Raw genomic sequence first — 25325 nt, 5'->3', positions numbered from 1 at the left:
CAGTCACACAATGAAGGCCGTGGTCAAAATGGCCATGGAGATGGCAGTTTGGCACGCAGGCATTCAATTGCAAAAATCCTCTTTTAGGGTGGTTCCTCTGCTAGGCGCTTCATCACAACAGGGAGGAGTTATTCCCTTTTTGCTTAGAATATGTGGACAAAAATATCCTCTCACTCAGATTCCTGTCATTCGTGTGAATTAGCTTTCCGGTTGCAAAATGGTCAAAAGGGTTACAAAATTGAATAAGCTGGCCAAAAGAGTCACGGGTGCACAATTTTACAAGTTTGAGGGGTAAAAGTTGTCCAAAAATAGTTAAGGGGCTTAATTTTACTTAAACTAAAAGTTCAAGGACCAAACGGATAATTTGCCCAAAAAAGAAAATCAACAATTGAAATTTTTTTTTTTACTATGATGATGATAATTCCCGATTATCTTGGCTTCTTAAGAGCATGGGATATAAATTTTCCGATGATCTATCTTCAGGATATTCTGACGGCCTACTTCCTAAGATTATGAAATGAAGCTTCACTAGTTTTGACAATACATCATAGATCTGATAGTTTTCTGGTTAAATTTATTGGGACAGCATGAAATGCCCCTACCAAAATGCAAAGGTTAATCTACAATTTATGAGCGTCAGACTAGTCATGAAACTTGTTTAGTTAATAATCACTTTTTTGAGTTTCCACGTGTGCATTACGCCTGACTAAACCAGCTCAGCTTGCCATCACTTGTCCTAAGCAAAGGGAAAAATAAGTTCATCTAAGCTGGTTAACGAATTTAGGTCACTGTCTATACTTTTAGATTCCGTTGTAGATTGAGTTTACTAGGACTCAGCATTATAATAATCTTCATTTATTGGAAAAGCTGAAACAGTCACCGCCTTTGGGCAAAGTACTGGAAGCACAATCAGATTGCAAGGAAATAAAACAGGACTTTTGGAAAAGCTGAGACAGACAGTCAGTCACCATCTTTGAGCAAAGTACCGGAAGCGATACACATTGGCTTCTCTTGAACTTTTACCCCAAACGGCTGGTGGCAACTCTGAATACGAAAACACAGGCAGAATATTGCAAGGAAATAAAACAAGAGTTATGTATGATTCGTTCTGTTACATGAGAAGATCTCGTGGACCATTTGTCAGTTTCTTCATGGACTCGAGTCTGGGAGCCTTGTCAGCAAACTTAGTTTCAGCATAAATTTTCAGATATTCTTGAAAGGAGAAACCTCCGGGATACAAGAGCTTGGATGCTGGCGAAATTATGGCATCACCAGCAGGGTTGTAGAAGGTAGCAATGGAGAGTCTGCTTCCATTCTTGTCAGCCATTACACGATGCAAAGCACTCTTGTATATGCCATTACTCAGCACTTCCAGTTGGTCACCCGTGTTAACAAAGATTCTGTTGTTCTTTGATGGCGGGATCTCCACCCACTCTCCATCTTTGAAGAACTCTAGACCAGGGACTTCATCATCTTGGAGTAGGAGAATGATGCCACCAGCATCCGTGTGTTCTCGAAGCCCTCTCACCTGCTCCGGACGCGGACAACGAGGGTATTTTGCAACTTTAGTTCCCACGGAGGGACCTTTGCTCCCTGAAAATGCTTGCTTTATGAAGCTTTTCTCTAAACCAAGATTCTCAGACATGAGTTCTGAGAGGGTTTCAGCTAGCTTGATCAGTTGATCAATGTACTCGTCCATTGTTTTCCTGCATGCGAAATTCATTTGTAAGCAAAATTTTACGCAGTTTAAAAGTATAGCTAAAGTATTGTATTGAACATCATAATCAATAAATAGTTTTGCCGTTTGATATATAGTACTGCGGTTGCAAGATGCTGTTATCACTGAATGAAGTTCTAAAGTAAAGCCTCGTCATTGATAGTTGAAAGCTTGAAGTATGTTGTGACGAGCACTTACTGAAAGTCCATCGGGAGATTTGCAAACTGGTTGATGTTGGACACTGGTCGATGCCAGATGAAGAAGGCACTTTCCCAGTCAATATTTCTCGTAATTTCTTTATCCACCAAGCTCTTTGCCACATCCGAGTTATAAAACCTACCCTTCATGTTCTGTTCATAGTGTTGGTTCACCAATGCCTTCACTTTCACCATCAACTCTACATCAATGCTATGGTTCTCAATCTGCAAAAGTTCAAATTGAAATTTTCATTTTGGACAAGAGTTTCACGTACGTGATCAGATATAAAATGAAATAACGTGTTACCATAAAGAAGCCCCATTTCTCACAAGCTTGGTGCAGAAGGGACAAGGTTTCCTTCCTGCTCTCCCCCTCAATCTTCTTGAAGTCAATGACAGGAATTTCCATCTCTGCCTTCTCTCGTTCGGGATGGCTAAGATGCGCAACTTGGTGCGGTATATATAGGGACGGAGCAAAGAGGTTGGAATTCAACTCTATGTTGTTATTATATTCTGCACAAGGAAACAGGAGTTAGATTTGTAAGCAATGGTAGTTGCAGTTAAGCCATACCTCAAAGAAGGGAGAATTATAGGGATTAGGGGTGGTGCATTGGAAAGAACGTTTGGCCAAATTCAGTTAACCGCCAACCATGTGATTGGAATAATTTTGTAACCTTTGACTTCCAGTTAACTGCTCTCTCCCTCTCACACACCAAGATTTGCTTTCATCATTTAAAACCAAGAATTCACTCTTGCTTGCTTCTCTCTATTATATTTATCCCACCCATGTGACCCTTTGCGACTCTCTATTTCTGTTTGTAATCTACTACTAATTGTGATCTAGGACTTTAAATACTAGCAGTACATGCTTTGAGAAACCTTACTCTGATTGGAAGTTCCTTGGATTCTAATTCATCAGCATTGCGGAAAACCAGGGGCAGTAATGGCTTCAGGCGGCGTCAAGTGGAAAGGGAACCGCCCCAGCCTCAGCCTTCCAATGGGCGGTTCTGGCATGAGGTACCTGGGATTCCCTTTTTCTATCGTTGACTGATTGCTATATATCCTGGTCTTTCACGTTACATGTTCGAGACAAAAACTAGTGCTGGCAGATTTTTCAATTATTCAGCTAGCGCAAGTGTGGAACATAGTCATTGTTCATTCATCCATAGGTTAGGTTTGGAGTTTGGACGACAACGACCAGGGAGTCATAGTGAAACGCCAACAAGTCATTTTTTTCATTAATGTGGCTTTGTAGACTTTTCAGGTAAAACCGTGTTATTATGATCCAAGGGAGGAATGCATGAAATCTTTAGGAAATTGTTTCCACGGAATATTCTCGCAACGCATTTTCTGTCCCACACTCTGTGCCACTTTTTATTATATTACTATTTCTCCTACATAAACATCACGTTTTAGTTCCTTTTTGTTTTCTTAAAATCCAATAACTATTAATTGAGTAAAATATAAATACAGTAGCTTAAAAAAAGCAATATATAATAGAAAATTAAAAAACATAGCAGAAAATTCATAAAAAATCTCATTTTTTTATGCATTTTAGTTTTTTGAGTTTGTTAAATTTTATGTATTACTCAATTAATAGTTATTGGATCTTAATAAAATAAAAAAGAACTAAAATGTGATATTTATGTAGGAGAAATAGCAATATAATAATAAAAAATGAGACAGAAAATGACACAGAGTGTGAGACAGAAAATCCATTGCAGTTCTATTTGTCTAGTTTTGAAGTTGAACAAGTTCCTTTGGTTTTACTGATGAGGTAGATATTTACATTTTCTTCTTTTTGTCTAGTATTATATTACGTTAGCTGGCAATTGGGAAAGAAAATTGACAGTTTGGTGACAATGCTCGCTAGAAGTAAGTAAGTAAGTCTCCTTCAAGTCCAGCACCACAGGTCTTCTTCCCCATGCATTTTTCCCTGCTCGACAAAGTCAAGCACGCCGCTGGAAAATGACATGGGCTATAGGCCCAGGAACTTGGACAAAGTTTACCTCAATCAGTTTTGAGGCTTCACAAAAGGCTTCGTTTGGATTAGCTGTTTTTGGGGTTGTTTTTCAAAAATAGCACTGTAGCATTTTGTTTTTGAAATACAAGTCTGTTTGGATTAGTTGTTTTTGGAGTTGTTTTTCAAAAACTATATGAAAAACTTTTACTGGAGATTTTTTTGGATTATTTTTAGAGGTATTTTTAAAACATATTTTTGGGTATTTTTATAATTTATAATTTTTATTTTTATATACATTTATGCATTTATAATACATTTATAAAAATTTATAAATAAATATATTTATATATTCGCTAAAAATTATATAAATATATTATAAATGTATTATATTATATATAATACATAATATAAATATATTTATAAATATATAAGTGTATATTATTATAAATTATAAATTATAAATGAATATTATATAAATGTATAAATTACAATTTATAATTTATAATTTTTATATTTTTATATAAATATACATTTATGCATTTATAATACATTTATAAATATTTATAAATAAATATATTTACATATTTATATAAAACATATAAGTGTATTATAAATTTATTATATTATATATAACACATAATATAAATATATTTATAAATGTATAAGTGTATATTATTGTAAATGTATAAATTATAAATGAATATTATATAAATTATAAATTGTAAATTATAAATTATAAATTATAATTTTTATATTTTTATATAAATATACATTTATGCATTTATAATACACTTATAAATATTTATAAATAAATATATTTTTGTATTTATATAAAAATATATAAATGTATTATATTATATATAATACATAATATAAATATATTTATAAACGTATAAGTCTATATTATTATAAATGTGTAAATTACAAATGAATATTATATAAATGTATAAATTATAATTTTATTAATATATATTAATATTAAGTATAAATGTATTAATATAATTAATATAAATGTACAAATGTATTAATATTATGTATAAATATAAAATTAATATTATGTATATTATAAATATACATTAATATACATATTATGTATAAATGTACATTTATATAAATGTATAATATATATAATATATAATATATGTTATATTATATATAATTTATATAATATATAATATTCATATAAATATATAAAAATATTTATAATATGTTTAAATAAATATATCAATATTTAATATAAATAATATACATTAATATTAATTATAAATATTATAATATTATAAATATGGTGTTTATATAATATTTCAATTTGTAATATTTATTGTATATTTCATTATATAAATATTCATATAATATATAATATATAATTTTCAATTTGTATAATGTACATAATATTGTAAATATATAATCTAATATACATAATATAATATATTATACATAATATACATTATTACATTATAACATATTATGTATATTATATATTATACATAACATTATTATACACAATAATGTACATAATAATATTATACATTAATAATGTATATATTATGAAGGGAAGGAGGTTAATTAATTAATTAGGGTAGATGTTTCGTGAGGTAGGGTTTGCTCCGAAATTATAGGGACTTGCAGAACGTGCAGTTTCACCAGCGGCTGCTTGGCCTATGGCCGCCCTCTGGCCGGCTGTGGAGGGCCAGGGGGCCACTCCGACCACCAAGAAGTCTTTCTCTCAACTTTTCACGGAGCCAACCAATTCCCCAATTCCTCTGAGACCAGTCTCAACGTTCAAAGGAGAGGCGGCAGTTGTCTTCTCAAAGGAGGAGGCAGACAGGTTGGTTGCTCCTTTCCGCTGGACTCTTGTGGGTAAGTTCTCCCATGGGCGTCCCTCCCTGGAGGCTGTGCGGAAGTTTTTTGCGTCGCTCAACTTGAAGGATCACGTCTCCATTGGGCTGTTGGATTATCGGCATGTTCTGTTAAGGTGTGCGGCTGAGGCGGACTTCAACAGAATTTGGACGAGGGGTCTGTGGTACTTAGGGAAACATCCGATGAGGGTATTCAGGTGAACAAGAGACTTCCATGTTCACCGTGAGTCATCGCTGGTTCCTGTGTGGGTTTCGTTGCCGTCATTGCCGATTCATTATTATGACAAACACTCGCTCTTCTCCATCCTTTCCCCCGTTGGTACGCCTCTCTTCTTGGACTCAGCCACTGCATCTGGAACACGTCCCAGTGTGGCGCGTGCCTGTGTCGAGATCGATCTGCTGAAGCCTCTCTACACGCGGGTGTGGGTGGCGGTCGAAGGGGAAGGGGAATTTTGGCAGTCCATTGAGATGGAGAATTTGCCGTCTTATTGTTCTGCATGTTGGCGGCTTGGCCATACGAATGGTGAGTGCAAGAAGGGTACCTTGCCAGTCCTGGGAAGGGAGGGCTATGGGTACCCACAGGGGGGTAGGAAGGAGGACACCATGGTGTCTCCTCAAGACAATGGTGTGTGCAAGAGCAGGGTAGCTGTGCATCAGGTGCAGCAAAACATGGGGGTCAGTGCTCACCTGCAGGATTGCAGCATTGGTGTTGACAAGGTGGTTGGGCTGGTTCTCACGAATGGGTGCGCAAGTGAGTCTGCAGAGCATGGGTCGGCTGTTGGTGCTGACCGGGTGGCACAGCTCCATTCCCAGCACGTGGGTGGAAGTGTCCATCTGGATGATTGCAGCAATGGCAGTAAGGAACCGGATCCCAGACAGATGCAAGGGAGCTCCTGTAAACATGTAGAGCATGATGTTGCTGGTGGTGCAGGTCAAGAGGGGCTGTCTCTGTCTGGGGGAGATCTTGGGCAGGAAGATTTAGCGCATGTGACGGGAGAGGAGGAGGTGGTTGGCGTGGAAATTGTTGAGGTGGCTTGCGCAGGTTTAGCAAAAGGGTGTCCAGGTGAGTTGGCTAGACCAGGTGTTGCGGGCTTGGACGGCTGTGAGGTAGGGGGAGAGATGGGGTGCGACGAGTGCCCAGTGGAGCCAGCAAAGGTAGGAGAGTTGCCGTCCATTGCTGGGAATTTATCTCCACGCTTGGCCAGGCTGTGTGAGCGCCCGTCGGTTTCCGCGGTGATGACAATGCATGTAGACCAATCCGCGGATCTTGAGGAGGCATTTTCGCAGGTGAAAACAAAAGGTATTCGAGCTAGATTTCCCTCTGACAGATTGCTTCGATCTACAACATCTTCGCATAATTCTTTTACTGCTTTGGATCATGATTAATGCATTGTTTTGGAATATTCAAGGAGTTGCTAAAGCTCCTAATTTGAGGCGTTTGATTAGACTAGTTCGTATACATGATGTTCAGCTTGTGGTCATTTGTGAGCCAAAAATGGAAGTTTCTAAAATTGATACTATACGCTTGCGACTATCGTTTGATTGCGTGCTCTTCAATATGTCTGCTGATCTTTGGGTGTTTTATAAGTCTCCCCTGGTTTGTTCGTTGGTGGGGTCTTCTGACCAGCACATTACGATCGATGTTCATCATCCTTTGTTGCCCACCGCCATGGTGTGTTCGTGGGTCCATGCGAGATGCTCTTTGGAGGCTCGCATGGATCTATGGAGAGACTTGTTGGTTGACAGGCCTAATCAACGTCCTTGGTGTGTTGGGGGGGACTTCAATGTGATTGTGTCACCGGATAAGAAGAGAGGTGGTCGTCCCTTTGTTCCTGCTGAGGGGTTGGAGTTAATGGCATTTATGGAGGAGGCCGAGGTTTTTGATGCGGGATTTTCAGGGTCTAGCTTTACTTGGTGTAACAATAGGCGAGGTAGATCTCGGGTGTGGAAACGGTTGGATCGCCTCCTAGTAAATGGGGATGTTGCGGAGCTTTCTGCTGCTATCTCGGTGGTCTATTTGGCAAGGCACCCATCAGATCATGCCCCTCTGAAAATCTCATTTGCTACTCGTCAGGATAGTAAGCCTCGGCCTTTTCGATTCCTGAATGCCTGGACCTCTTCGCTTTCACTGTTAGAAGTGATCCGTTCTTCTTGGGAGATGCCTGTTAGTGGGTCTCCCTGGCGGGTGCTGTGTTCCAAGCTTTTAGCTGCAAGAAGGGCAATTCAGCATTGGAATAAAAGTTCCTTTGGAAATATTTTTGATAATGTTAAGGTGGCTGAGCTCCGGATGGTGCAAGCAGAAGCGGCGGCGGAGAGTGCGGAGTCAGAGGAGGCTCACATTGGCCTGCAAGAGGCGCAGGCAAACTTTCGACATGCGTTGGCAATAGAGGAGCAGTTCTGGAGCCAAAAGGCGAGGGTCAAATGGCTTTCACACGGGGACCGAAACTCTAAGTTCTTTCATGCAGTGGTTAGGCAACGAAGGGTTCAGGGTACGATTCATCGTATCAAGACTTTGGAGGGGCTTTGGGTAGATAAGGATGGGGACATTGCCGAGGAGGCCATTCGATTTTTCTCTGGGTTGTATTCAGAGTCGGCGGTGCCTAGTTTTGAGCTGCTGCCGTTAATTCCGCCTACCATTTGCCGGAGGACAACCTGAGCTTGGAAAATATTCCCTCCATGGAAGAGGTAAAAAGGGTGATCCATGTCATGGATGGAGATAGTGCGGCAGGGCCGGATGGCTTCACGGGTAAATTCTTTACTTTTGCTTGGGAGGTCGTTGGTCAGGATGTCTATAATGCCGTGGTGAGTTTCTTTTGTGGGGCAGAGTTGCCGCGATTTATCACCTCGACTTCTATTACCCTTATTCCGAAAATTTCCAATCCTCAAGATTTTTCTAATTTTAGGCCAATCAGCTTGTGTAATTTCATTAATAAGGTTCTGTCGCGTCTTTTGGCGGACCGGTTAGCTGGACTATTGCCAAAGTTGATCTCCCCCCAGCAATCGGGATTTGTCCGGGGCCGAAACATTGTGGAGAACTATCTGTTAGCCCAAGAAATTGTTGCGGGCATCGAAAAAAAGTCGAAAGGGGGGAATGTCCTACTAAAATTGGACATGGCCAAGGCCTATGATCGGGTTTCCTGGCTCCATCTGATTGGGGTATTGAGGAAGTTTGGATTTGGCGAACGTTTCATTGACATGGTTTGGCGTCTGATTTCAAACGTCTGGTTTTCAGTTATGATCAATGGGGCGGCACACGGCTTTTTCAAGTCCTATAGGGGACTCCTTCAGGGGGACCCGCTATCCCCTGCACTATTTGTTATAGGAGCAGAGGTCCTCTCATGAGGGCTGAATAATCTGGTGGCCTAGTCATCTTTTTTGGGATTTACGGTTCCTCAAGGTTGCCCGGGGGTAACCCATTTGGCGTTTGCGGATGATGTGTTAATCCTTGCTAATGGGTCTGCAACAGCCCTTCGTCGGGTTATGAGGGTACTAGAGGCGTATCAGCGGTCTTCTGGGCAAATACTCAATGCACACAAAAGTGGATATTTGGCCCACCCCTCCCTGTCCGTGGCTCTTCGTAGGGTAATTGAGCGGATTACGGGTTTCTCGCGCCAGGTTTTCCCCACCCGCTACTTACGATTCCCTTTGTACATTGGCAGGTGTAAGATGAGTTTTTTTGCGGAGGTGTGTCAAAAGGTGATGGGGAAAATTTTGTCTTGGAAGTCGAAGTTTTTATCTTCGGGGGAGAGGCTCATTCTGATCAAGCATGTTCTTTCTGCTATTCCAGTTCACTTGCTTTCTGCTGCAGTGATGCCCAAAGCAGTGTTTCGAATCATTGAGAGAGTTTGTGCCAACTTTTTATGGGGCTCGTCGGACGAGGGCCTCAGGTACCATTGGATGGGTTGGAGGAAATTGTGTCTCCCACTTGAGGAAGATGGTGTGGGGTTTCGGCGGCTCCAGGATGTATATACTGCTTTCTCATACAAGCTATGGTGGCAGTTTCGGACAGAGTCGTCTCTCTGGACTACCTTCATGCACGCAAAGTATTGTCAGAAAATTCATCCTTGCCAAGCGGAGTGCAAGCCATTGGTTTCAGCGATTTGGAGGCGGATGCAGGATGTCAGCCGACAGGTCGAACTCTCCATGTTGTGGCTGGTCAGGATGGGTCGTGTCATTTTTGGTACGATAATTGGCTGGGGTGTGGCGCTTTGTTTCTCAGGGTTCCAGTTGTGTTGAATCTATCTTTTCGGGACTTTATCATTCAGGGTCACTGGAATGCCCAACTTCTGTCTCAGGTGCTCCCAAGGGATATTATTGCTGTGGTGCTGAGTAAGTCGGTTCCCAATGAACAAAGTGCGGATGAGGTAGTATGGATGCCGGCAAGATCTGGCAAGTTCTCTTTAGTTTCGGCCTATCAGGAGGTACGCCCGGTTGGTAACTCTTATTTTATGTTTTCTTCTATGTGGCAGAGGCCGCACCCGGCAAAAGTATCATTCTTCATGAGCCGCCTCTTATGGGGCCGGCTGCCCTTGGATGATGTGCTTCACACGCTTGGGTTTCAATCAGCTTCCAAATGTCGATGTTGTTCTTATCCAACGGCCGAGTCTTTTAAACATATCTTTTCGACGAGGCAGGTTGCCCAGGCAGTCTGGGGGTTTTTTGAGGGGTTGTGTGGCATCTCAAGTTCAGCTCCTTACGTCCGGGCCCGCCTCGCCTCTTGGTGGTTGGCCTCGCCCAGCTCGAAGCGACGAAAGGCTATTTTTCATATTATGCCGAGTCTCATCTGCTGGCATCTTTGGAAGGCGAGAAATAGGGCTGTCAACGGGCCGGGTTCGGGCCGAAATTCATTATTCCGGACCCGAACCCGAATTACTATGCCGGACTCGGACCCGACCCGTTTACCCGACGGGTCTTTTATTCTATGTTCCGGATCCGGATCCGGATCCGGCGGGTCCGGCGGGTCCCGGATCCGGATCCGGGTCTACCCGAACAAATTTAGCAAAATTTATAAATTCTAATAAAAATGAAAAAAAAATATATTTGTAAACTAATTTTTAACTAATGCAAAGAAAAAACCAAATAAGAAAAGAAATCAAATTAACTTTATTAAAATACATCATTCTAATCAAATTATATTGATAAATATATATTTTTAAAATTATTAATTCATTTATATCCGGATCCGGGTCTAATACGGGTCGGAATACTATATTCCGTATCCGACCCGTTTTTTTGTTTGATAAAACGGATCCGGATCCGAAAAACGGAATTAAATCCCTACCCATACCCGCAATACTTTCACGGATCCGGTCCGAATCCGGGTCTAGACCCGACCCGTTGACAGGCCTAGCGAGGAACCGTGCAGTTTTTGAAGGTATTTAGCCGCAATCCAGCTCCGTTTGTCAGGCTATCTTTCAGGAGGCCAAGGTTTTGCTTGAAATTCAGCTTAAGGAACGGGTTGCGGTCCAGTCATTCTTGCAGTTATGGGAATAGGCATCCCAGTCACGAAGGAGGTTTGGGTTTAAATTGGTTTGTTGGAAACCAGCTCTAGAGGGGGAGTTTACCCTGAACACGGATGGCTGCTGCAAGAGTAATCCAGGGCTAGGTGGGGGGGTGGGGTTCTACGCGATAGTGTGGGTCGTCCTTTGGTGGGATTTTCAGCTTTCTTCGGCCAGACGTCTAGTTTTCATGCCGAAGCCCTTGCTCTCTTGATAGGTCTCCGGATATGTGGTCAAAAGGGGGTTACAGATGTGAGCATCCAGTTGGATTCTCAGGCCTTGGTGGGAATTCTTCAACATCGTTTGCAGTGTCCGTGGCATGTTCGTGGGGAGGTCCGGCAGATTTGGAGCCTGGTTAGGGACCCTTCTAGGTTTTCTCATTATTTCAGGGAAGCAAATAAGATAGCAGATGCGTTGGCTAATGTAGGTGTAGCTCACCCTCATCAAGATGTTCAGCTCTATGAGCACTGGAGTGACTGGCCGCGGCTGGCCCGTGGTGGTGTTAGCCTCGATAGCATGGGGGTCCCTTCCTTTAGGATGGTGCGAAACTCCTAACCATTGATCATCGGTCCTTTGATCTTTTCTCTGTACCACGACTTGTATGGTGAATAAAAGCGGGGGTGGCGTTCCTTCCCTTTATCGGGGTTAGCCAAAAAAAAAAAGTATATATTATAATATAATGTACATAATATATTATGTATAAATATTTACACATTTATGTATACAATATTACATATTATGTATATTATATTATATTATGTATAATATACAATATTATGTATAATATTAATTTATATAAATATTTATATAATATATAATATATATATATATAATTTTCATTTTGTATATTTCAATTTATATTAATATAATATAATATATATATATAATATACATAATTGAAACATACAAATTGAAATATACATATGTAGTTGTTTTTGATATAATGTTTGGATATGGTGTTTTTGGAGTTATTTTAGAAATACATATTTACTGTAGCATTTGGAATGTGAAAAACAGTTTTCAAAAATAGTCCCAAAAACAAGGGATCCAAACACACCCAAAGGAAAAAAGAAAATCTGGGAATTCGCTTTCAATACTGATTCAGATGGATCCACGAGTTTAAGAACGAATAGAGTACCCAGTTTGATCCAGACTTTTCAGAAGACATAAAAGTCCAGCAGCAAAGCAAACGGTCCAGACTCCACATGGCCCTTGAGCCTTCCAGGGTCCGTCTAAATGTGAGAAAATAATTTTCTAATGATCCAGTCATCCCCAGAATTTACGTCCTTCTCATTGCATACTCAAATAAAAAAACAAAAAAAAAGTATGTCCATGTTAGTACTTAGTACAGCCCCAAGCCAACTGATTTCTATTTTCCACAGCAGAAGCAATGCATTTGTTTGGACAGCGGATTATTTTTCTAAATATATTTGCTTACATCATCATTATAATTTTCAATACATCTTTTTATTTTTCAAATTACCTTTTTATCTTACATACATCACATCACAAAAAAGTGCTACAGTACAAATATTTTAAATAACTTACCATCCAAAAACACACCCATACCCACTTAGCATTTACCATAGACCATCAAAAAAGATATTAACAATTACTAAGAAATACAAGAGTCATAATGTAGACCAAAACATTGTCAAAGTCCAGTTTCATTAACATAAAATAAAAAGAAAAAAATTTGTTGAAAGACTAATCAACAACAAAAAATAAGTAGAACTGTCTTTTTTTACCTAAATGTCCGTAATAAAATTTTTTTAACTAATTATAACATTTTGAGACATAATCTCTTGTAATGCAGATGTTCTCCAAATTTGGAGAGATTTTATCTTGAAAAAAAAAAAGAATTGAAGGCCTTAATCTAATAATCAAAATTGAGGGTCCAAGGATTAAAAATCTTAAATCTAAGTCCCAATTTGAATTTTGTGCAATAATATTAAGGGTAATGTTAAGATTTAATAATCTTAAATCTAGTGAAGTTAACTCATGGGTAAGGCGAAGAAATTAAGACAAGGGTAATACGGTCTCATCACGATAAAAATGAGATAATAGAAGTGCAAATAATATAAAGGGAATGCAAATAACGTTACTCTAATATTAAAATCAAAAAAGAAAATGTTAAAACTAAAAAGAATGAACCAAAAAAAAAGATTTAAATATATTCAATTTCAGCGTTTGATTTGTGAAATGCAATCTGACCCCTTCCTTTTGTGACTCCATTTTGACCACTTTTCCTGCATGATCTACCCACCTGAGCTCCTCATCATCAATCAGCGCGTCGTCTCCACACTCTCAAACTCGCGCCTAACATTCCTTTACTTCCACCTCACTCCCCCACCTGCTCAATTCTCAAGAACGGTATCCCAAGGTCCTTTCCGTAATTTCAGTCCACCTCCCCGCCCGTTCCATCTTCCTCCGTTCCCGCAATCCGGGCGAAACCACGAAACTCCAAACCCCGCCCTCCCTCCCTCCCTTTCATTTAAAACCCTCCCCATCTTCAATGACTCCATCATTTCATCTCTACAACTAAAGATTCCAGAAATGCATCAACGGAAACAAAAAATTCTCTCTCCATTCATTCTCTGCTTCTTCTGCTGCTTTCTAACTGCAGTCGATCAAGCCAACGTCGGCAATGCCGCGCTCCTTGAATCCAACTCTTCCTTGCCGGACAAGCCCAAAGAAGATAGCTTCGCTGACATGATGAATAGAGCTCTGGAAAAGGAGTTTAACGATACCAATGAACAATCCGACGGTTAGTTAACGGAACGGAACTCACATTACTCTCTTTTTCTTTCCTTTATTTTTTTTCACTTCATTTGTCTGTTTTTTTATTCCGTTTTCGTTCTCTAGAATTGTTAACCCTAGATGTAATCTTAAGCTAATTTTAGCTAAATTCGAGTAGAAAGGACTGCCCGTTGGCAAGTAATGCTTGATTAAGGCAATGTATGTGTGTATGTTGTGTAGGTTTCTACGGCTTTTGTCTTATCGTTGTTTTTCTGTCTCATCCTTGTTGTAGAAATTGATCACGGGAGCTTCAACAATAGCGTTGCGGAACAGCAGGTTGGTAGTGTGTTTAAATTGCATTTATTTTGGTAAGGTTTGATCTGTTGTGTGTTGATCTAATAATTTTCACATAACAATTGATTGCAAATGGGTATATGCTGTGATTAATTTTTCAATCTGTATTGGCAGATGGAGTTATGGAGGTCCAAAACATGGACTATTAGGAGCTTGAGACTTGTTATAAGCTGACTTTTCGGTGTTTCTTTTATTTTTAATATTATAGTTTCTTTTTTGGTGTATAGCCTATGAATATGAAATGCTATGTGACTTTTCTTGGTTTCTCTTAATCTACTTATTATAATTTCTCATTGTGCTATAAAACTGTTGTAAGATTCCTAGTTTGCTTATCACTTCCATTTTTTGCTTGTTTTAAGCTTTGGTAAAGTTTGTCCTTGGAAGCAGCCCCCTTATCCTTTATGCAATTAATTCTCACGTAGCACATCATATTGAATTTTAGTGCTTTAAATCTCAAGAGAGGGTGCCTTGTGGAGCATGTGTGCTGCAGTCTAGTTCCGTTTTTGCTACATTTGAGCTCATTGTTTTTTGTTCTTTTAGAGTGATTTTTTTTCCCTGAACTCTGATTTTGTAGGCAGTTTTGGAAACTGTTGCAAGAGTTAGGACCAAGAAAAATGACACAAAGGAAGAGTACGTTTGAGTATCCCATGTACTCAATTAATGTACCATTAAAAATCTCTATAGCTTTTACTGTGCAGTAAGAGAAATGGTTCCTGGATTTCCTGGTTAAAAAGTGTAAATACTTGCAATACTGAACTTTTAGACTCCTATGATTAATGCCGATTTTCAGTTGCATGATGTTTTCAACTTTGATTTTGAAAACAGAGATGAAGATATGCCAAGGTTGATAGATCAGAAGGTAACTTATCTTTATCAACTAAAGTATTTTGTTCTTTCATGTCCTATCTATGCATGCATCTTGTTTCTACTCACTGCTAGGCGAAATATGCACTATACTTCCACTCAGAACCTTAGGCATTATTCATGTTTAAGATGGTTGGACACTGACTCCTTTGTGGAATACTCAGGACAATGAATTCACTCTGTCCAATTCCAAGTCAAAGTTTCCAATACTGCAGTTGGACATAAGGTTTTCCCTCCTTCTCAAACACATAGCCATAGTAGATGGTGAGTATCAACTAATTCTAACTGTCTTATTACCATTGGCAGATTAATATCGGATCTGGTAGTTGTCATTGTATCTGCAACTTGTGGTGGAATTGCTTTTGCTTGTGCTGGACAACCGGTGAGATTACTGTTGATCTGCTAAGGAAATGTAATCAGTTTACTTGTATCTCATTTCTTGGTTGCAACATAGATGATTAATGCTGAGCTTCGATGCAGATAATGTGATTTGCTTCTTCATTTCTGAAAGAAGTTTCATTCACCTGTCTATAATTTGCAGGTAATAACAGGGTATCTGCTAGCAGGATCTGTTGTTGGACCTGGGGGGTTCAGTATAGTCAGTGAAATGGTGCAAGTATGTTAGTTTGATATCCTCCTTGGGCAATCACTTGTACTTTCTGTCAAAATTTTTATGTGCTCATTTGCCTATGTGACCACCTCTTCCAGGTAGGAGATGTGGATTTGACCATGCCTTAAGTAATTTCTGAGATTCCTGTCTTTCTCTCATCATCTTTTTAAGATTCAATAAATTTTATTTCCTCTTGCTTTGGGCCTTTGGGGCAATTAGCAAACAACTGTGCTGCTATGCACTAGTGGGTGGCTGTTGTAGCATGTAATTGAATGTTGGAGGTGTTCTGATTGAAAGTTTAAGATTCAATAAAAGTCACATATTAACCCTTATTATTTGATTTACAAGTTATTACTTCTGCGAGGTGGAAGAGTGTATGTTTTGCTGCTGTGCCTTTCTAAATAATTAGGCTAAGGAGAGAAGTTCCAACATTCTGTAATGATTTATAGTGTTTCTTACGATAAACAAGGAAGGTTGTGATTTTGTCTTGGTTTTATCTGTCATTGTCTTTGTGATAATTTGTTTCATTAAGCATTTGACAGTTGTTCAAAATTCATTCTCAATTTTTGATAGTTTAATCATTTACACTTGAAGGTTGAAACAGTAGCACAATTTGGTGTCATTTTTCTCCTTTTTGCATTGGGCTTGGAGTTCTCCACAGCTAAGGTGTACCTTTCTCCACCTAAACTTTGAATGTTTTCAATTTGTGGTAATCAATGTTCTGGAAGTTTTAATTGACCGAAGCTCTACTTGCAGCTTCGTGTTGTTCAAGCAGTTGCTGTGTTAGGGGGCTTGCTCCAAATATTTCTTTTTATGTGTTTGTGCGGGATAACTGCCTCGGTGAGTTATATTCTCATCATATTTTTAGGTGTGTGCACCTTTTTTTTGGGTCATCATAAGCTACTGCCTTCTATTTTTGCATGTAGGATTTGACCATATTGCACTCTAGTTATATGACTTAAGGTCTACAGTTTTGTCCTTTCAACCAAAGCCCTTCTCGGTTGTCTGTTTTTATTATTTTCAACATTGATAACTGCCTAGCTCACCCCTGGTTCTTTTTATCTCGTTCATATGTTATGATGTATGATTTTGCAGCTCTGCAGTGGTGAAACTTCTGAAGGGATTTTTGTTGGTGTCTTCTTGTCAATGTCTTCAACAGCTGTGGTATGCGCCCTTTATATTGATTGACTAGTATTTCTATGTTTGGAATTAATTACTAGTCCTGCCTGCCGTTCAAGATCTACTTCAGATTTAATTCAACATTTTTGAACTGACTGGCCTCTTTTTTAAGTTTTTGAGATTTACTACGCATTGCTAATGCTTTACATTGTGTGCATCTTTATGTCTTTAGGGCATATGATTCAGTATGGAATTGGCAAATATTTAACAATTTATAGTGCATTATATAACTATATCATAATATAAGCAAGCCACTACTTTGTTTTGATAAGTCTGCCTTATTATGACCCAGGAAGGTGGTAACTGTTGCCACTGATATACAATTTCCTACTTATTCTAGCTAAAAGTAGCATTTGTGCTATATTCTTGAAACAATTGGTTTCTGAATGACTTATGTTTAAGTGGTTGGATTTCAGCCTCTTTCGTGTGTGTGTCACTCCACATAGCCAGTTGGAAACACAAGCCTCTGTTCGATTTGTTTGGTTATCTCTTTAGGAGCATATGAATTTTGAAATTTTCTCTTGTAGATTTATGGTTATAATTTGGTTCCACTAGAGTGTTGTCTCATTCTGTTAACTAAATGCAAGCTAGGACAAATCTTTTCATACTTTCGTACCTATTGCCACTTTTTCTCTTCTTATTCTCTAGGAGTAGTTTGTCTTATTAACAGGCAAAAAGGTTCATAGAGTTGAATTAAATTATTTATTTTAATCTCAAATAGATTGAAATACATTTTTAATTGAGAAAATATAGAAAGATGTTCATTGCTCTGCATTTAGTTCTTAACGTTGCTGAGATACTATCTGGGCACAGGTTTTAAAGTTTTTGATGGAAAGAAAAAGTATTATGACGCTTCACGGTCGGATTACTGTTGGGACCTTAATTTTGCAGGTGTGTATGTACTTTCAAGCTGATTGTGTCACTATGATACCGGTATATTTATGATAACAAGCTAATTCTGATGCTTTATTGTTCTATGATGTGTCTTGTATTTATGGATTAAAATGAAATAACTGTTTTATCTTGTTTAGAATTTTCTTATGTTTCCATCAACATCGAATATTTGCTTGAATATTTAATCTTTTTCTACCAGGATTGTGCTGTAGGGCTGCTGTTTGCATTACTTCCAATTCTGGATGGTACATCTGGTGCTTTTGATGGAATAATATCAATTGCTAAATTGTGAGTAGGACTACTTCAACTGCTTGTATTATAACTTCGATGTCATCTCCAATGATTTGCACCTGGTAGGAACATATGAAGTTTTATTATGCTATATAGGTGCTGCTTTCATTGCTTAAAATCAGTTAATTCTTGCTTTTTCTAGGATAAAATTTCGAGGCATCTCATTTGGTTTCAATATATGTTTTTAGATTATTTCAAGCCGGAACAATTTGATTACTAAAAAGGCCCATCAAGGTGCTTTGGTTTAACAGCTTTTTTAAAAGGCCTTAGAAAACTGAAGCAACCAAAAGCAGGTTCATACCTTGATTTAGTGGCTTTATGATCTTGTTTAAGTCAATACTCCTTTAACTGATAGCTAAAAGGTACCTTTGAAAATTGAAACTGTGACCTCGGATTATGGCCCCTTCGACCTGCCTTTATTCATAAATAAAAAGTAGAGACAAGGAATAAATAACAAAGCAAGTAAAGAAAGGGAGGAGTAGGACTTCAGAAAGTCATTTTGACATTGCCACACCATTTTTAGTGCTTTTCTGAAATTTGTCATTTAATCTTTTGTATTGGCAATTTCAGTATAAGTGATGTTATTCTTTTAATCTATCTCTGTGATTTATCTGTTGTATTGAAAATATTAATTCTTATTGAGAATTCTCAAAATAGGGTTTCACTACTGAATCTCAATCATCATCCTATAGGTGTCATTCAAGTGCGCTCTATCTGACTATCTTTTTCCTCTTCTAGGTTGGTAGTTCTAGTTACATTCTTGACCATTTTGGCAGTACTAGCACGCACATGTATACCTCGGTTTCTTAAGCTGATGATAAGCCTCTCATCACAGGTAATTTTGGTCTAACTGAATTTATACATTTCCACTTTCTGATGTTTCCCTTGTTTGACTGGGTACCCCTTGAATCTCTGCAGACCAATGAGCTTTACCAATTGGCATCTGTGGCTTTCTGCTTGCTTGTTGCTTGGGTTTGTCTCTTTCCCAGTTTTTGGATGGCATTCTATTGAATTTGGTTTAGGGCTTGGAGTATTCTTCTCTACTTACTTTTAGGTTCCATCGGATTTCTTCAGTTGTTTTGGACCCTCTCAATAGTTTCCACTCTCCTACGGCTGGATACACTTAACATTAAAATTTATATGAAAAGGAAAGCTCCACTATTTGTTGAATTATCAACATATAATGTTCTTCCTAGCCATGTCGGTGCTTTCAAAAGGTTAAAAATGGATGAATTAATTATGGCAACCTGTCATGGGACTTCAGTTGCCTAGCTTTAACTGTGAATATATTTATGTCTAAGAGAATGCTGATTCAAACCTCAAAAGTTATTTATATGTAGGGGTACTCTTCTAGGCGGTCCTTAACTTGTTTATCAGGTGCTATATGAGGAATAATTGATTTTCTTTTATCTTGAATAATGTACATTATTGCGGCTTAACAGTGTAGCGATAAGCTGGGTCTAAGCTTTGAATTGGGTTCCTTTGCTGCTGGAGTGATGATATCAACAACTGATCTTGGTCAGCACACTCTTGAGCAGGCAAGTTTTTTAGTTCATGCTATATTGTGTTTTTTAAATAGCTTCGCTTGACTTTCTGTTCTTTCTCCAATAATTGTTCATCAATATGAAACTCTTTAGAAGAAAGCAAACCACTATTTCTGAACAATAAAAAAAATGAGATTTATAGGATGGCAATTTTTTGTGGCAAAAGATGATACAATGGATCCTGAGCCATAACAGCAAGTTCAATTCCTTAGGATGTTTAAGCGCTTCAGTTCATAACTAAACAACCACTGTTTTACAGAAATTACTTCACTCCCCTGTAGATAAGAAATTTATGGATGGTGATGTTGTTTGATGTTTGCTTAGAGGCTTATGGATGATCAATGTGCTTCAGACTTTCAATCAAGTTTCTGTTTCTATTTTCAAATTTCCATTTTGTGGTTTAATGATCCTATCATGGCTTAGTGTATATTCAATACTTCATTAAATTTTGGCAGACAAATGCTGTTGATAGATGTCAAATTTGAAATTTTCATGTGTATGCAGGTGCCTTTGTTTGTTTTAATTTTCGAACTGCCACTATTCTTTGCAATAATGAAGGCACAGTGTCACTAAACATTGCCATTAACATTTTCCTGTTCATTTTTATTGTCAGCCCCATTTGGCTAATTTCCTCATTATCGATAATATCATTCCATCGATAATTGTCATGAAGGCAATTTTTCATAAATATTTTTAAATTTCTTTGTCTAACCTATTCATTTTAATTTGTATGACAAATTCTCCACAGATAGCTATAATTCAACTTATAATTGTCAATTATAATGCTGATGTCTGCAATCTATCCCTTGGAACAAGAAATAGAATTTCTTGCGAGTGATAAATGGAATTTCAGTTATATCTGGATGCTATTGCCTTGTTAGAGTGGTATTCTTTTCTACTAATTTGTTTTGGATTAAGATGTAATGAACTGTACATGTGAAGACAAGGAAAAAGAGTATCGCTGAAGCATTGAGCTTGACCTTTATCTTCCTTTGAGTGAGACAGAGGTGCTTGGACATTGTGGAAGATTTGCATAAAATTGCTTTGTTGGATTATTAGCCTGTGTAGCTTTCTGTACTTTCTTATGGAGACCGTAGTAATGGTCAACTTCTAATTCTTGTGTCTTCTTGTAGGTTGAGCCCATCCGAAACTTCTTTGCTGCTCTTTTTCTTGCCAGCATTGGAATGCTTATTCATGTCCAATTCCTTTGGAATCATATTGACATATTGCTGGCTGCAGTTATATTAGTTATTATTTTTAAAACTGCTGTAGTTGCAGTAGTAGTTAAGGGTTTCGGCTATGGTAGTAAAACATCACTTCTTGTAAGTGCTTGCCAAGTTTATTTGTGTCATTACTTCTAAAGTTACTTTTCTACTTCAAATTTATTGATGGGTCTTAGTTATATCTTGTGTAGGTTGGAATGTCCTTGTCCCAGATAGGAGAATTTGCTTTTCTTCTTCTAAGTCGCGCTTCAAATCTTCATCTGATTGAGGTGGTTTTCTAAGTGGAACTATACCATTTGTTGGTTACATTCCATCGTATTAGATTTTATTTCCAAGAATAAAATCTGTGCTGTTCTCTATTAAGAGAGCATTTTCAGCAAAATGAAATCTTGATTTGCAAAAATTCTAACCAAGCAAAGCAAGAATATTCCTTGCAGTTTTGGGTTTCCCTACTATGCTGTTATTCCATTCATTTAGCTATTAATATACATTTATATATATTACAGGGTAAGTTGTACATGCTGCTTCTTGGTACAACAGCTCTCAGCCTGGTGGGTAAATCTGTTTTATCCTCTAATGATAAATAATAGATTACTTCTTCGAGCCTTTCTAATTTTATAATGGGCATAGGGGAAAGTGTGTGATTTCTATTCGTTTGGCATATGAGCAATGTAATGTTTTAACCTGGTATAAATTAGATGACTAGAGCCTTTGTTGTTATTTTGCCAAGGGTGCAAGTTACAGCCTGGCAAGAGTTCTAGTTTGTACATGTGAATGCTGAATGTGAATTATGAATATCAGGATATTTTTTCCTTTGCGCAAGAACTCGAGCTTCATTATGCATTTTTTAACCTTAAGACCTGACACATGAAACTGTGTGCTATTAATCGACTGTGTCTTCTGACCAAAATCAAAAGAAAGCTCTATGTCAATCCAGGCGCTGCTCATGGTTTAAAGCAGAAAGAATGCTTATCTATGGTTCAGTTACATGAGGAAAATAACATGTGATAGACAGCAGTTAAAATCATTCATTACTCGGTTCTTGTAACTATTGTCCACTGATCCACACAAAGCAGAAATAAAAGTATAAAAATGTCTGCTTTGTATGCTGTGCTCTAGTCATGTTGCACAGTTAATAGTGCCATCTAATTTACTTATAATTGAAGTACAATGCTTTCACATGAGTTGAATAATTCCCGTAGATATGCATCTTCTGTGACCTTTGTTCTTTAAATTTTGAGTTTTACCAAGTTTACAAGTGTTTATTCTTAATGTATGATTATTTCGAGTTCCCAATGTGCATCCAAATATGCTTATGAAGCAAGGATGCAGGTGACTACGCCATTGCTATTCAAACTGATTCCTGCTGTTGTACACCTTGGAGTGCTACTGCGATGGTTCCCCCCTGATGTTTCAAATGAGGTAATCTTTTTGAAACTTAGGCTATATGTGATTCTCTTGTGAGTTTTTAGATGCATTGGGTACATTGAAGTGGTTTTCCCCCATCTGTGCTTGGATCAAGAGTTTTGAGCAGTGTTGGATATGTTCTAATCCCAGATTGGAAATAAAGGTGATATCCTGCGTGCTGACCATGCTAGGCGTATAACTCTGATGGTTGAAGGATCTCATGATTCATGAGAACAATAAAAACACGAGTCGAACTAATCAAATATCAGATTTACCTGATGGCATTCTTATGCTCTGGGAGGACAGGTTCCCAAGGGTGCAAAGGAGGTTGATTGAGTAAAAAAACTGCACGTCATTATAGAGCTTCGATATCAACGCCTTCAGTGATGGATTGCATGATAAAGACAATCTCATGTCACGTACAAAATGGGGGCTGATACACCAACTACCAATCCTGAGATGCTGGCAATTGTAGATCTCTTTTGTTGCCATATATTTGTTTGCAACCAACATCGATATAATTGCTCTAACAGTGGCTATTGTTTATAGATCTATCCATTCTCCTATGCAATTTGTTCATTCTTTTCCCCCCTTTCTACGTAATGTTCTCTTAATAGGTAACTGGATGTGATACCTGCTTACCCAGATGTATCCTTCCGTATTTTCCATGTAAGTACACCGTCTTATACAGCAAATTAGTATCCTCATGTACATACATACATACATATCGATGTTTTTCATTGGATTTGTTTCTGAGATCAGCCCCTGTTGCAAATAGTTAATAGTATTGTTGAGGTTTTGCTGGGGAAATAATTCATCAGAGGATTGTCCTGTCATTGGTCTCTGGAATCCTACGAGATCTGAGAAGTATGAATTGGGATATGTTTAGGGTAGTGTTTCATTTGATTCTGAAGTACAGTCCTACTGATGAAGTGCTACAACTTTCCTGAATCTGTTAATGACAAAATGATGAAAGTACGTCTCTTAGATAATTTATTCGAAATATAGTGACATGTAATTGTTTCCTGCTGTAAAAAATTGGGGACTCTCCTGTTCTTCGGTTCTTGTCTGTTCTTATTGATTTCCAATTTTAATTTTACTTAAAGATAGACCGGCGACATAATGGGGAAGTGAAGATGCGGAGGCCTGGTATTGATCTCTGTCTTCTGAGCGCAAGTAAATGAGTTCGGAGAAAACATTGAGGAAAGCTGCACTTCCAGCAGGAAAAATTACACTGAGGAAGTGAATTAGTATTATCCGATGATGTCTACACAATTGAACTGGAATATAATGCATGTATTAGTGGTCTGTATAAATCATCATGAAGTCTTTCAAACTGTTTGGTTCAATGAATTAGTCTAGGAGAATGTATAACCATTAGCAGTAGAATTTGCAATTAAAGGCAAGTTATTATAAGTCGGAAGTTCTGAATTCAAGACGTAGCATTTACAGAAGTAAACAAAAAAAAGGCAAGCTATTGAGCACAAACAGCACTGACCACGGGCCGTCTAGTCTAGTAGAATATAGAAGCAGAAGATAGACGTCATGGACTGGAAGTCAGGACAATTATCCTCAGAAATTTCCATTGTCGTGAGCGTGATTCTATGATGATAGATGGGGTGGTTATCGCCTAGAAATGCATGGCATCGTGTGTTGCTCACGCTCACTGAACAGTCGTGTGTTGGGTTTTTGCTGGGATAATGTGGGTTCTCAATAACTATGGTGTTTGTTGTCACCATTCCTGTCATCGAGTCCCCACCATTGGCATTGGGGCCTGTGGGAAATGGAAATGGCACTTTACAGATAGGCTTGAATTGAATGGAGCAGTGATGATGGCAGGTAGCTCGAGACAGAAAGAGAGGTCCTCTTGGTATGCAAGTTTGCCCTTGGCTGCTTCTGTTCTGAAGAAGAAGAAGGGTCAGTCCCTTGGTGTTTTTGTTCTATTACGTCTGGCATCCAATTAATAGTGGTACTATATTCTGATTGGGAAAATGATGGAAGCCAGCCGGAAAATCAAGAAGAAAAGGTCGTCGGCATACCCTACGCGTGGACTTTATCCTCCAGGGGTACGTCTCAGATGGATATAATGAATAAATCTGCATGGAAGTATTTAGATTGCGCCGGAGTTGTGGAATTATTTTCACTTGCTTATTTACTTGTCCGCATGATGTTGTTGTCCAGATGAAAAAAGAAATACTACACAAAAATACTAGGTAATTAGCAGAGAAAAATTAAAGAACAAAAGTAAGTGTTGTTTACTTGTATTGGACCGACAATCTGGTTTAGCAATTTTATTGGCTAGTCATGCCAAGTTTGGAACGAGCGACAATTAGTGACGCGGATCAGCAACAGATGAGAAATGAGAATACGAATTAAGGCTCGACCTATCCGGTACCGAGTCAGCAAATGAGCACGTACTGGTGTCTTTATTGTAAAAAGTGTTGGCATTTCTTAAGATTTTGGTGTACGTATTTCTATTTCTACCAATGTATTCTCAGGAAAAGTTTGATAGATACGGTAACAGACAAGTCTAGAACTAACGATATTTGGTCCCCCTGCTTGGATTTGTCCTGTCCCCTTCGCTATATTTATGAGGATATCCAGTGAGGTTCAATGCAGAAAAAGTAGGCTCCAGTTAATTTTGTTCGCATATCGTGCTACATATTTGTTCCAACTTTGCAGTAATTACCATTTGTTGGCCTCCAACCCCCAGAGTAGTGTAGATGCTAGAATATTGGAGCTGCTGTGAAGTTGAATCGAATTTGAGCAGTGCAGTACTTAAACTCTACTCAAGTAAAAATGCTTAGTGCCTGTTTGATAACATAAAAAAGTGCTGAAACTGAATTCATTCAGGCATTCAGATGTTATGGGTGTTTGATAAATAAAAATTCACCTGCTGAATTTATTAAGTGGTACTGAATTTGTATGTATTTTTTTCAGCACAAGAATCGTAGCTGAATGCTTAATTTGATAAGAATCAAGAGAT

General features: G+C 38.2%; 4 protein-coding genes across 10 annotated transcripts; 3 read left to right on the top strand and 1 right to left on the bottom strand.

Annotated features, from left to right (window-relative positions):
- Nucleotides 1–839: 839 nt before the first annotated feature.
- On the bottom strand, nt 840–2968 carry LOC113692125 (1-aminocyclopropane-1-carboxylate oxidase 1). Of its 3 annotated transcripts, none has more exons than XM_027210490.2 (4): nt 2799–2968; nt 2222–2427; nt 1916–2139; nt 840–1706 (listed from the first exon to the last, which is right to left on the bottom strand). In XM_027210490.2, the coding sequence occupies exons 2-4, from the start codon at nt 2321–2323 to the stop codon at nt 1112–1114; spliced, it is 921 nt and encodes a 306-aa protein (XP_027066291.1). In that variant the 5' UTR covers nt 2324–2427; nt 2799–2968; the 3' UTR covers nt 840–1111. The 3 variants fall into 3 exon arrangements, with proteins under 3 accessions (XP_027066291.1, XP_027066293.1, XP_027066292.1); XM_027210492.2 differs by lacking the exon at nt 2799–2968 and adding an exon at nt 2564–2740; XM_027210491.2 differs by lacking the exon at nt 2799–2968 and adding an exon at nt 2589–2733.
- A 4263-nt stretch (nt 2969–7231) lies between these two features.
- On the top strand, nt 7232–8392 carry LOC140008614 (uncharacterized). The gene has a single exon (XM_072053438.1). It carries the CDS (start codon nt 7232–7234, stop codon nt 8390–8392), a length of 1161 nt encoding a protein of 386 aa, XP_071909539.1.
- Nucleotides 8393–9216: 824 nt separating this feature from the next.
- On the top strand, nt 9217–11789 carry LOC140008613 (uncharacterized). Its single transcript, XM_072053436.1, has 3 exons — nt 9217–9891; nt 10002–10157; nt 11544–11789. Exons 1-3 carry the CDS (start codon nt 9217–9219, stop codon nt 11787–11789), a joined length of 1077 nt encoding a protein of 358 aa, XP_071909537.1.
- Nucleotides 11790–13693: 1904 nt separating this feature from the next.
- Nucleotides 13694–23659, top strand: LOC113691517 (K(+) efflux antiporter 4-like). 5 transcript variants are annotated; one of them, XM_027209677.2, is made up of 21 exons: nt 13695–14001; nt 14266–14309; nt 14902–14957; nt 15153–15186; nt 15356–15417; nt 15498–15573; nt 15733–15807; nt 16396–16467; nt 16558–16641; nt 16897–16965; nt 17794–17871; nt 18074–18162; nt 18904–19000; nt 19084–19137; nt 19608–19703; nt 20843–21031; nt 21124–21201; nt 21439–21483; nt 22265–22354; nt 22957–23008; nt 23450–23659. In XM_027209677.2, the coding sequence occupies exons 1-21, from the start codon at nt 13791–13793 to the stop codon at nt 23521–23523; spliced, it is 1725 nt and encodes a 574-aa protein (XP_027065478.1). In that variant the 5' UTR covers nt 13695–13790; the 3' UTR covers nt 23524–23659. The 5 variants fall into 5 exon arrangements, with proteins under 5 accessions (XP_027065477.1, XP_027065478.1, XP_027065480.1 ...); XM_027209679.2 differs by having other exon boundaries at nt 23446–23583; XM_027209676.2 differs by lacking the exon at nt 23450–23659 and having other exon boundaries at nt 13694–14001; nt 22957–23245.
- Nucleotides 23660–25325: the final 1666 nt, after the last annotated feature.

This window comes from Coffea arabica, chromosome 6c (assembly GCF_036785885.1).
Source record: "Coffea arabica cultivar ET-39 chromosome 6c, Coffea Arabica ET-39 HiFi, whole genome shotgun sequence".
Taxonomy (NCBI): Eukaryota; Viridiplantae; Streptophyta; class Magnoliopsida; order Gentianales; family Rubiaceae; genus Coffea; species Coffea arabica.
The sequence above is the reverse complement of the archived record's forward strand: the minus strand, read 5'-3'. Positions and strand labels throughout refer to the sequence as shown.

Excerpts from the sequence above, each read along its gene's own strand:
- LOC113692125 (XM_027210490.2), bottom strand. The coding sequence starts at position 2,323 with ATGGAAATTCCTGTCATTGACTTCAAGAAGATTGAGGGGGAGAGCAGG. Across the intron at positions 2,140-2,221 it reads AGAAATGGGGCTTCTTTATG|ATTGAGAACCATAGCATTGA; the intron begins GTAACACGTTAT and ends GAACTTTTGCAG. Across the intron at positions 1,707-1,915 it reads AATCTCCCGATGGACTTTCA|GAAAACAATGGACGAGTACA; the intron begins GTAAGTGCTCGT and ends TTTCGCATGCAG.
- LOC140008614 (XM_072053438.1), top strand. The coding sequence starts at position 7,232 with ATGGAAGTTTCTAAAATTGATACTATACGCTTGCGACTATCGTTTGAT.
- LOC140008613 (XM_072053436.1), top strand. The coding sequence starts at position 9,217 with ATGAGGGTACTAGAGGCGTATCAGCGGTCTTCTGGGCAAATACTCAAT. Across the intron at positions 9,892-10,001 it reads AACTCTCCATGTTGTGGCTG|GGTCACTGGAATGCCCAACT; the intron begins GTCAGGATGGGT and ends TTTATCATTCAG. Across the intron at positions 10,158-11,543 it reads TAGTTTCGGCCTATCAGGAG|TGTCCGTGGCATGTTCGTGG; the intron begins GTACGCCCGGTT and ends CATCGTTTGCAG.
- LOC113691517 (XM_027209676.2), top strand. The coding sequence starts at position 13,791 with ATGCATCAACGGAAACAAAAAATTCTCTCTCCATTCATTCTCTGCTTC. Across the intron at positions 14,002-14,265 it reads TACCAATGAACAATCCGACG|AAATTGATCACGGGAGCTTC; the intron begins GTTAGTTAACGG and ends TCCTTGTTGTAG. Across the intron at positions 14,958-15,152 it reads AAAAATGACACAAAGGAAGA|AGATGAAGATATGCCAAGGT; the intron begins GTACGTTTGAGT and ends TTTTGAAAACAG.